Source organism: Rhinolophus ferrumequinum, chromosome 2 (assembly GCF_004115265.2).
Source record: "Rhinolophus ferrumequinum isolate MPI-CBG mRhiFer1 chromosome 2, mRhiFer1_v1.p, whole genome shotgun sequence".
Taxonomy (NCBI): domain Eukaryota; kingdom Metazoa; phylum Chordata; class Mammalia; order Chiroptera; family Rhinolophidae; genus Rhinolophus; species Rhinolophus ferrumequinum.
The window spans coordinates 39,616,506-39,628,748 of NC_046285.1; the positions used below are offsets into that span (position 1 = coordinate 39,616,506).

General features: G+C 35.9%; 1 protein-coding gene across 1 annotated transcript; it reads right to left on the reverse strand.

Moving 5' to 3' along the window:
- Positions 1 to 440: 440 nt before the first annotated feature.
- Positions 441 to 10,847, reverse strand: CD200R1 (CD200 receptor 1). Its single transcript, XM_033122786.1, has 6 exons — positions 10,728 to 10,847; positions 8,664 to 8,975; positions 8,295 to 8,543; positions 3,865 to 3,979; positions 3,284 to 3,326; positions 441 to 2,573 (listed from the first exon to the last, which is right to left on the reverse strand). Exons 1-6 carry the CDS (start codon positions 10,765 to 10,767, stop codon positions 2,448 to 2,450), a joined length of 885 nt encoding a protein of 294 aa, XP_032978677.1. The 5' UTR covers positions 10,768 to 10,847; the 3' UTR covers positions 441 to 2,447.
- Positions 10,848 to 12,243: the final 1,396 nt, after the last annotated feature.

Sequence of the window (12,243 nt, forward strand, 5' to 3'; positions counted from 1 at the left end):
CAACTGTGATTGGATGGCCATCAGCTGTGGCTAGTTGGCCGTCAGCTGTAACCGGTGAGCCATTGGTCACTAATATAACTGCCGTGGCTATGCTAGCAGAAAAATGGGACCTAGCCAGAAGATGGTGGCTAAACTAATAAGAACGGATTGCAGTTAGCACAGCAGATTGCAGCTAGCAAGTGGGTTTAGTTGGTTGGCAGAGAGAAGTAGACGGCAGTTTGAAGATAGTGTGGCTCCTGCTTCCTATGTCTCCAACGCAGCTGCCAGCGAGAATATAATGGTATGGCTCCCTATTTATGGCTCTATGGGTGTTTCTTTTTGGCCTCACCATGTCCTGCGTTCTTGTGTGTGGAGCCGGACCAGAGACCCCTCCTGACACCCTGCATGACAGAACATATCCCCCATGAATAAAAGGGGACTACCGTAATTTTTTATTTTCTCACATGATTCTGGTGTTCAACCACATTTAGCATCTCTGTAGTGGAAGCTTTTAATACATTTTTTTCTGTACAATATAATTTAGCATTTAGAAATCATCTTAAAGTCTTTTCTATGGTGATATTTGACATGGCTGTTTTGACATTATCAAGTTAAGATGTAAACACAGTTTTGTTTTGTTTTTCAGTAATATTTAAACAGATATTCTTGAAACTAGCTAACTGTGAGCCTCATCTCAACTAGAGATGATTGAAAAATTAAGAAAAGGTCAAGGACTGGGTTATGATATCTATTGTGCACACTGCTTGGTAATATTTATATGGGAAACTTACTGGATTGGTTTTTTGGCCGACTCAAAATGATATCAAAATAGTTTGGTCAAATATTATGTGCCAAGTGTCATTGTATTAGTTTTACATCCAAATAGACTAAAAATTATTTTAAGGATAAAGCCTAGAGTAACCAAACTGTCTGGTGGGGAAACAAAATATCTATTTTAAATGTTTCATATGCATTGAAGAATGAATGAATATTATTTTAATTTCTACCGTGATGAAAAATTTTAATGTTTTTCCTGCTGTGGAGAAATAGACTTTTTTCCCATAGTTTTTCATAGATAAAAAATACTTTTATAATGTTAAAAATGATTAAACACACATTTCTAATATTTTATTCCACAGAAAAGTGGAGGGCAGGGTCATGTCATCCCATAGCCATTCTCTTAGTACATAGACCATATCTTATAGGTTTGCAAGCCCTCCATAATGCTTTTTTAGCTGCTTAGTCAATGAACAATTATTATTTGATAAATACATCACAATAGAATGTATACTATAAAAATAAACATTTCCAGTTTATTGTATCTACAAAAGCTTTAAGCAGTAGGTATCAGACAGCAATACCTCTGTAGAGTTATGAGCTCAGAGGAAGCTAACATTCTCATATATGTTCTCATTTTCTCCTCTCTCTCTCTTTCTCCTCTCTCTCTCTCTCTCTCTCTCTCTCTCTCTCTCTCTCTCTCTTTCTCCCTCTCTCTCTTTCTGTCATAAATATGGCAGAAAAATAGAAATCTGGTTTATTAAATAGTATAATTCTTATTGTAATCTTACATCATATTAGTTAAAGGATTGATTAAAAACAGGAAGTGGGAATCTTACAGATATTAAAATTCAGTACAGGAAAAGGCACATTCAAACACAGTTGGAAGGAATGAAACTGATACAATCTGACATATCAATCAATACTAAAAATGCACAAAACCCTGACCTGGCAATTCCACTCAAGGAAATTACTCTATAAATACATTCAAACAAATACAGAGACATGTCCACAGCAAACATTCTATAGGATATTGTTTATAATAGCAAAACAAACAAATAAACAAAACTTAAAACAATCTGTCTGTCACTAGAGTTGTGGTTACTTAGATTATGACACAACCATACAATGAAATTTTATGTAGCCATTAAAAAGAATGAGGTAGCTCTGCTTATGTTGATAAAAGATAAAAGATCTCCAAGACATACTGTATTATTAGCTTTCTGTAAGTACCAAACAGCATTATAGCATGTTCCCATTCGTGTATTTATATGTAAATAGACATATAAATGTACACATATACTGTGGGTATACATAGATCTGTCATATGCACATAGAAACTTTCTCAAAGAATACATAAAAATTGTTGATAATTGTTCCTTCTGCAGAGTTATTTCTTGAGGAAACTCATTTTTCATTATCTACTCTGCTGAACAATTTGAATATTTTATCATGACCATGTGCTTTCTTTGCAATTATGTCAGATCTTCAGAAAACTAGCTGGTAGCAGCTAATATTCTAAAATTTCAATTGTGCAAGAATATGAATGCAAGTCCTTTAAAATATGTCTGTCTTCTAAGAATCTTTGAAAATAATTTCAAAATAGGTCTTCCTTTCTAGAACTCTAAGAAAATCAAAACAGTAACTGTACTGTCTCTTGATTCATTCTCCCGGTGCTAGATTCCAGTAACTTAAAAAGTATGGAGATCTGTCCCATCAACTTCACTTTGTAACACCTGAGATGTCTTCACCGTCTTTAGAGTATCATAGAGTGGGTTTTTCTTCTCCGTGTAGCTGGCATAGGGCTGCATTTCATCCTAAGAAAGACCTCAAAGTCAAAATCAATTAAAAAAATCCAAAAACCATTACAGAAACTACCTATGTTTTTCTAACAGGTGCCCACAGCTTTAGTATCTACCAATGGTGTTTACATTTGTGTCTCTGGGCTTGCATGAACAAGGAGCAAGATTTTTTCCTAAAACTTTATCAAAAAATATTTATTGATTACTTAATATTTATTGATTACTTATCATCAATGTCAGATGATAAAGATTGGGTGAAAGTAGGAGGGAGAAAAATGAAGTGATATGAGAAGTATTTCAGAGGAGAAGATCAAAGACTTAGTAAGCTACTGGGTATAAGAGATGAAGGAGTAGGATAGGTTTTAAACCTGCGTAAGAGGGACAGGATGATAGTATTAAAAAAGGGAAGTCAAAAAATAGAGATGATTTCATAAGGGAGGAAACACCAATTCAGTTTCACCTAAGATTACATCCTAAATGAGGCAAACATTATGTCTTTTGTAAGATGCACTTCATGAAATGAAAATATGGATTTGGGGTGCTATATAAATACTACTTGGTAGATAAATAACAAAATAAGTACACTTAACTATTAGCATTGTAAAATCAGAATTTTTACTTTTCAACTAAAACATGAATATTGAGGCATATTACAAATTATGTGGCTAGATTTTCAGACTACATGGCTTAAAAATTTGCAAATATTCTTTGGAATTTTATCTTACCTCTTCAACCGGAGTACCCTCTATTTTTTTCAGCTTACATTTTCTGTAAAAATTTAAATAAGCTAGAGTGAATGCAGGAAACATCATTATTTAGATTGAAAATTAAAAACCAGAACACTATGCTATTGACAATTATCGTTCATTTTGATAGAAGCCATACTAAATCAGAAATGAACTACTAGAAATGAGTGAAGAATGCTATTTGTTGTTAAATAACACCCAAACAAGATAATTCTGGATTTTGGAAAAGAAAATGAAATTATGCTACAGGAGCTTGATGTAATAGAATATATGTGACACCTCCTCTTTAGGACATGAAATGAAGTATGTTAATTCTTTTCCCAAATAGTAATTAGCATGTACTGTCTCGCCCAAAATCCTGCCCTAAATGGTCTAATTTACTATGCTTGCATGCCTAGGTAAACTAGCAAAATCCCTCTCATCTTCAGTGTAATACAAGTCCAACACCTTCAGGATATGAGAGAAATTATGTTAACACCTTAATTTTACCCATTCAAATCCCTACTTCTGGCCTCTTTCTAGCCCAATACATCTAAAGAAGAAAAAACATCAGTCAGTACCTGCAGCCACTGATTTTCAAAAGCCAAATGGATCCCACGATGGCCAACATAATAAGGATAATAAAAATAAAGAGAATGACATGTGGCATGCTTATGCCATCTGATTTTGGGGCACCTGCATGTACAGACACAAAAATATATGGTTTAATATTATTCAGCACTAAAAAGAAATGAACTGTCAAGCCATGAAAAGACACAGTGGGACCTGAAATGCATATTACTAAGTGCAAGAAGCCAATGTGGAAAGGCTACATACTATATGATTCCAAGTATATTTGGAAAAGGCAAAACTATGGAGACAGTAAAAAGATGAGGAATTGCTAGAGGGCAGGGTGAAAAGAAAAATGAATAGGTGGAGCATAGAGGCTTTTTAGGGCAGTAAAACAGCTCTGTGTGATACTATGTTGGTGAATACGTGTCATTCATACATTTGTTAAAACTCATAGATAGACTATACAACTAGAGTAAACCTTGATGTAAATGATGGATTTCAGCTGATAATGCTGTGTTAATGCAGGTTCATCTATTATAATAAATGTACCATTGTGGATTGAGGGGTGTAGACAGAAGGTAGACTGCATGTGTTGGGGCAGGGGGTGTTATAGGAACTTGTAATACTTTCCGCTTAATTTTGCTGTGGACCTAAAACTGCTCTAAAAAAAATTAAGTCTGTTTAAAAAATTAAAAAATAAAATACATGTACGTATACATAGTTCAAGGAAGTTGAACAGTATGAGAAATTCCTTTTTGTGATTTTATTTTAAATACTTCTGACCCATTAATCATTCAAATAAGTGTTATAATAAAATAGCTTTATCAATTAAGACTTCAGGGTTTCCAGCATGACATCATCTTATGTCAGGATTGTGTTGCCTCAAGGATTCATGAATGGTGAGTTCCTATAGGAGAGATGTGAAATTTTGATATCTCTGTTATAATAATAGTAGTGTTTCTCATCTCCGTTATTCAGAAATAAATAGGAAATTGTAAGGGAGGTAGTAGGAAAAATAACCCTAATTTTGAAGTCACCTTTCTACTAGGGCATTGAAACTAAAATGAATGCATGGCAGCAACTTTAAAGTATGTATTAACTGTTGGCAGCAAACAGAGCTCAGTTTGACAAAAGGCCAAGTCAACAAAGGCACTGCCTGACAGTGGTTTTAAGACCATGCTCCTGGTGTTCGGTGAATGTGGCTGGGGCAGCGGAGGGAGGTGAAGTGGAGGCTGAGGAGGCTGGCATCCAGTCCCATCACTCTCCTTCAACAGTTTATCTTGAAACATTGGATTTCTCCATTTTTCATTTGGAAAATAAACACTTGATTTTACAGTTTAAAATAATAACATTTGTTCCAAAACTCTCTCTTTCAAACCAATGCACTCTCTTTCATTGGAAGTGTACCAGCGGAGGCTGAGATCCACCCTGCAGGGAAGACAAAGATCCCTGCAGTGAGTGGAAGCAGTCTAGCCAGTCCCTTCAATTCTGAGACACTATAAATATGACATCATGTTTTACTAGGGTGGTCGGATTTCATACCTAACCAGGGCTCAATTACTCTTCTGGGTAAATACTGCTAAACTCTTCAAAAACAAAAACAGACAGCACATCAAGAATGGATATTGAAAAATAGCAATTAAAACAAATGGGTTTGTCTCTTCTCCCTTCTTAAAACATATTAAATTATCAGTAAAAATTTGTTTTAAAGTGTACACTTGTAAAGGCAAAGAGAACAGGGATGAAGTCAAGAGCAGATGAAAGACTTTAACTTGTTTTCAGGTGGAAAAGGAACAGAAAAATGGCAAATAATTTGGAGTAAAATAAATAAAAAACCTTAGTGCCCACAGAACTCCAGGAGCACTCTAGAGTAGCAAGAACTAAACATAGAGAAAAGGGTATGTAGGGGGTAAAGTGTGGGCTAAAAGTTGGAGGCTACTTTGAGAGTTTGTATTGAGAACAGGTAGATGCCAAGTTTCCTCCCACCCTGTGCAGCCAGGTCACTACAATTTCTCAAATCAGCAGAAAACAGAAGTTTGACCCAAAGAAGGTGAACTGGAGAGACTCCAGAGTCAAGAATCCAGACATAATGAAGGATGTAGATGAAGTGCCAGACTGAAGGGAGGTATTAAAGGAAAGTCAGACTTCTAAATAGTCACACACACACACACACACACACACACACACACACGCACGCACGCACGCGCGCCCCTCTTCTTCCCTGCTCCCAGAACACTGATAAGTCAGGCTTAGCCCTCTAAGACAAGAGACTGGAGAGTTATTTTCCGCAGAACCTGAATAGCTTCAAAGAAAAGATCTTCAGATAATTAAGGAAGCTCCAATTTTTAAAAACGTTGTAAATTTTATTCAATTTATTAGGGTGACATTATAAGATTACTTAAGTTTCAAGTTTCAATTCTATAATACATGATCTGTATATTGCATTGTGTGTTCACCACCCAAAGTCAAGTCTCCTTCTGTCACCACATGTATGTTTGACCTCCTTTCCCCTCTTCTACCTCCCCCATCTCTCTTCCCAATTATTTTTAAATTCATTTGCCACCTTTTAAATTTTTACCACTCTATTGAAATTATTTGGCAAGCCTACCCACAGATAACACAGCTTTTAATCAGCTCACTTTTGAATGCTGACTTTGAAATGAATGGATAGTGAAGGACTACCAGAGAGTCAAGGAAAGCCTCATATGTGAAAGAAAGAGATTAAAGCTAGCAAATATCTTGAAGGCAGAAAGAACACAGATTAAATAGACATGGAATTAAGCAGAGGATCAAGGAAAAGAGGACATCCAAGACCAGGAGGTCTAGTGACCAACCAGGCTAGATTAGAATAAGAAATGTTAAAACTCAGGAAACGATATCTTCAAGATAAAAAATGAGACTGATGGATTACCTAATAAATCTGACCATGTGGAAAATAACATTAAAAGGAGTTTTCGAATTTTGTCAGTGAACTTAGTGACAATTAACAATAGGCACACATATTATTAAGCAAACAAAAGAGTAAAGCTATCATTAAAAGAAAAAGTTATTCAAAAAAGAAATTATGAGTTTATTTCTTGATTTAGCACTTTCCAAAATTACATGTTCAAAATAATGTAAACTACGGCTATTTAATTTAAACAAAATTGCTATATATTATTATAATAAAAGATGTGGGGAGGAAGGAAGTTAAAGTTAAATCCTCACTTATTTTAAGAGAAAGTGGGCACGTAATGTTTAAATCTGATATGTTCAGAAATATCAGTATGAGCATGCTATTTATAAAAATGAAGTTAATTGCCAGTAAAAAACACCTAGAGATTTGAATGTACTTGCTTCTAGGGAGTTCAGTGAGGATGGAGAGGTGGAAAGGCGGGAGGAGTGCTGATCTTTTTCTTCATTAAGCCTTATAGAACAATCTGACTTTATGTATATGATGATTAAAATAATATTTAAAGTTTTAATAACAAGAAAGAGGAGTAAGATGATAGGAGAGTGAAGAAACTGAACATTAATGAACAACCATACTGTGTTTCCCGGAAAATAAGACCTAGCCAGACAATCAGCTTTAATGCGTCTTTTGGAGCAAAAATTAATATAAGACCCAGTCTTATTTTACTATAATATAAGACCAGGTCTATATAATATAATATAATATAATATAATATAATATAATATAATATAATATAATATAATATAATACCGGGTCTTATATTAATTTTTGCTCCAAAAGACACATCCGGCTAGGTCTTATTTTCGGGGAAACACGGTAGATGCTATTTTAATATATTTAAGAAAATCTAGAAGTAACCTAGAAGATAAAATTGTACCAGACGGAAAATTTGTGAAGAAAATTTATGGGTAACTTTATACTTCTAATAAAAGTATAAGTTTTTGTTTAAAATTACCCTTTGTCCTTCTAAAACCATAAGTTAATTTAAAAGTACACTACTCAAGCCAATTTACTACTAGGTAGAACAGAACATTAAATTCTTTTTTATTTTAATTATTAAAGAATAAACCTCATTCTAAAATAGAGCTTCTTACAACAAATTTCTGTATTATTCTTCTAGATACACCTTTTATTTGGTGTAGGACGGGGTGTCCACACTGCGGCCCGCGGGCCAACTGCGGCCCATGATCCATTGTTAATTGGCCCACAGCAAATTCCAAAAATATATTTAGTTGACTTAAATAAAGCCGGTGAGGCAATAGGTACTTCACCTCGACTGAGTGGCCCGGCTGTTTGTGTATTTTATCGCTTATGGCCCTTGGTGAAAAACATTGAAAAAAGTTTGGACATCCCTGGTGTGGGGATCAAACAGAGGATGGGGAGAACATCCTTGAATGAAATTCTCTGCACAATCCTTTTTCCTTCCTACTATAACTCCTCTGAAAGAATGGAAAAAGCAAACACAAAACTAGAAGAATTACTCACCTTGACTCAGCTCTATGGTCAGATTCCTGATGCCAGTTGGATGGGAGACAGAGCAGGACACAGTAGACACATTGCTATCTGCCCAGTGGCATGTACTCCAGACAGTCACTGTGCCATTGCCCCAAATTTCTTGCTTAGGGACACAATAGCCCTCTGGGATCCAGGAGATCCTGGCAGCTGGCTTGCCTGCAACTGCCTTGCATACCGCTGTTCCATTGTTGCTTCGAAACAGAGTCACCTCAGGGGCCACTGCAGAGGTGTAGGGGAAAACTCTTCAGTCTTCACACATGACGTATGGAATTTAGAGAGACATTTCTTTCAGTCCCAAATACGATTATCTGAAATACCACAATATGTGATGTTCCTTACCTAACACTTGGAGGTTATATCCACGATGGAAATTCCCATCAGGTGTTGCCTTTAGACACCTGTAATACCCATCGTGAGTGATGGCCACTGGATCAATCAGAAGGCTAGAATTCTGGTCAGGTCTGAAGGCCCAGGTTATTCTCTTGTCAGTACAGTTTACTTCCTTCGTCACGTTGTTATCACTCCTGTAGGCTTTGGTGCAGAGAGGCTTGTCTCTCAGGATTATTTCCCATGTTACCAACACACTTGTCGGGATTGGATGGCAAGAGAGCACAATCTTTGTATCCACCCGTACAGGCTGAGAACTGTTAACTGGACACACACACACACACACACACACACACACACACACACACAAGGATGAAAAAAGCTTGCTAAATAACTTTATGTGTTATATTTTCCACAACATATTACATAAGTTGAACTAGAACATTACTTTGCAAAAATATTAGACTTACATTAAAAAATTAAACACTTACAAAATGTATACAAAATATTAAACCAAATCCAAAGATTAACCCATTTTCTCCCATATTATGTATTATTAGGTAAATAACATGTATTATATGTATGAAAAATTTTAAAAATATTTTGAAATTAATTCAGGAATTTTGATATTTATGAAACAAATAAGAAAACACAATTCTCAATTAAGAGACAAAGACAATAAATGTTTTAGTCAGAGACTATTAGACTTATTTTAGAACTCATACCTCTCAGGGTAGAAAATAGAATAATTTGTAATGTGGTTGTGTCCTCCTAAGTTTTGGTGAGAGAGAATAAATCAGAAATATCAGAGCTAAATGCCTATCCCTAAGGCTGGCACTTAAGACAAACATAAATATGGAAAGTAAATGGTGTTCAAAATAATTAATATGGCCTTCAGATTGAGCAAGATAGAAAATGTTTAAGTTTATGTTTTTATTTGGAGTATCAGAAAATCAGCAAAATCAACAGGACTGCCTTCTTTCTTTCCTTCCTTCCTTCCTTCCTTCCTGTTCAGTCACACACAGTCACAAAGAATTCAACTGTGAACTTTTCTCACGGGTTTTATTTCCATACATTCAATCTAATTATGAGGTGTAAATAAAGTAGTTAAGTTCCTTTGCCCATCTTTTAAAGTAAAAATTAAGCCCTGCAACCTACAAGTATTTTCCAACATGAAAGCTTACGCTTTTCCATAAACTGACACACTATATCCACGACTGGCAGAGGTTTGCTGAGAGGTGATTAGGTGTAACTGTTACAACTCACTTGTAACAGGGCGTCAGTGATTTCTTCACTTCAACATGAGCAGAACCAGCTATAGCCGGGCAAAAATTTTATGTGAATGAAGCTTGTTTGTGCTAAACTCTGCATTTCATATCTTTCCTCTCTTCTTTAGGTGTCACCTGCCTCTTCTGTGATTTACTCAAGACTTTGAATTTCACAGCTAAATAGATCACGTAACTAGTTGAAGGAAGACGATTTTAAAGCAGATCTGAGAGGCAGTTAAATCCACGCTCATCCCAGCACTCCAAGTGGCATCCTCTTAAAGAGGGAACCTCCAACTTGGCAAAGGCTTAGAGGCAAGCAAGATCACAACTTGTCGGAGAACTAGAGTTGGATGTGGATAAGCATATATGTCCACAAGGGAAAGGAGTGAAGATAAAACTAGAAATAAAAGAGTGGTGAGGGAACAAGTAGTGAAGGCTCTTCTGCGTTCTCAGGAGTCCAAACTTTAGTTTGTAAACACTGTAAGGCATTAATGTTTTTGCCTAATATTCATCTTCAAGATCTGATTTGACTTTTTTTAAAGGAAATACTAGCGAATCAAATAAACATGTGCATTTTAACCGGGCCACAGTAGCCAAAGAAGTAACTCCAATGGTGAAGATTCCAAGCATGGTGGATATTCTATGTTCTTTCATCTTCCTCCATTTTATGATGTTCAGTCAATCACTCTTCTCTTTTAATGATAGTTCTTATAATATTGCCATTATTTCATCCTTTCCTTACATTCCTGTTACCTTTTTTTATACCTATAGGGATAATAGGCCTCTAAAAAAAAGAAAAGTGTATTACCTTCTGCAAGACGTTTTGAATCGTTCTGTTTTCCAACCATAGACAAAGCTAGAGAAATATTCAGAAAAAAGTAAATGAAATCAATTTTAGGTACTTAGATGGAGTAGAAGCTGCTATTCCTCCATAAAAACTTAGGTTCAACATGATAGAAAATCAGTTACCCATAACTAACTGACATTAAAAGCCTTGCAAAACATGAATTAGAATTATTCCATCATTAAATGGAAAAACATGTTAACATTTGAAAATTACATTCATAAGCTATTAATCAATGGTTTACCATTTATGAGATACCTTGTTTTGTACTTGACAACTATTTTGCATAGGTAACCCTGACTCCTCCCCTTCCCTAGCCACAATGGATTGGTCCATCACGGGCACCTCACAAGAACTGGACTGATTATAGTCCTTTCTCCAGATGCCAACCACTGATTAAAGTTGTTTGGTCCAGTGGTGGGTACCTCACACAACTGGACAAATCAGAATACTTTCTTGAAATTTGGAACCAGAACTGAGAAAAATAGTTCATCCCTCTCCTTTCCCCACTTTTCCTACTATGGTGGTTAATTTTATGCATCAACTTGGCTAGGCCACAGTTCCCAGATATTGAGTCAAACATCATTCTAGATGTTTCTGTGAAGATATTTTTAGATGAGATTAACATTTAAATCAGTAGACTTTGAATAAAGCAAATTACCCTCCATAATTGGCCATATCCAATTAGTCAAAGGCCTTAATAGTAAAAGACTGACCACCCCCCACCACCCCAGAAAAGGAATTCTGCTAGCAGACTGCCTCCAGACTCCGTCTGCCACTCTTCTCTGGGTCTCCAGGCTGCTGACCCACCCTACAGATTTTGGACTTCCGAGCCTCCAGAATAACATAAGCCAATTTCTTAAAATAAATCTACAGACACACACACACACACACACACACACACACACACACATTGTTGTTCTGTTTCTCCGAGGAACCCTGATTAACACATCTACCTTGGGAAGGATGAAGCAGAAGCAGAGACAGAAAGAGAGAGCAAGAGAGAGAGAGAGAGAGAGAGAGAGAGAGAAAGAGAACAACAGTCTTCACCTAAATTTCCAGTCTTCAGCTAAAATTTCCAATTCCCTAGTTCCTGAGACCCCCATGTTTTCTTACCCTTGGGTTCTACAGAGTTACTAGCAAAGTAGTCCCAATCTACTTGGTTTCTGGAGATTTTCTGTTTTATAGTATTGTTCTTTAAAAACAACAATGATTTTAAAATATTTCTTGTGATTTAAGGGCCTAAAAAAGTTCTTCCTCTGGGTTTATAAAACCACCATTCAGTAAGCATTTATGAGCCCTTCATTTATAAAAATATACTTCTTGCACCTCATTCTAATTTTGCACCCAGTTCTACCACATTAAAAAATAAACAAAGAAATTCAGTAAAGACCTTAGAAATGAGCAGCAAACAGGCCTCTGAAATAATCTGGCTTTTCTAGGCAGCTGTTATTGGCTTGGACTGGAAAGAAGGCAAAGA

Bases quoted from the DNA above. Each gene is read 5' to 3' on its own strand.
- CD200R1 (XM_033122786.1), bottom strand. From the start codon at position 10,767: ATGGTTGGAAAACAGAACGATTCAAAACGTCTTGCAGAAG. The intron at 3,327-3,864 runs GTACTGACTGAT...AAATTTTTACAG, and splicing joins TTGAAAATCAGTGGCTGCAG to AAAATGTAAGCTGAAAAAAA. The intron at 2,574-3,283 runs GTAAGATAAAAT...GGTCTTTCTTAG, and splicing joins AGGGTACTCCGGTTGAAGAG to GATGAAATGCAGCCCTATGC.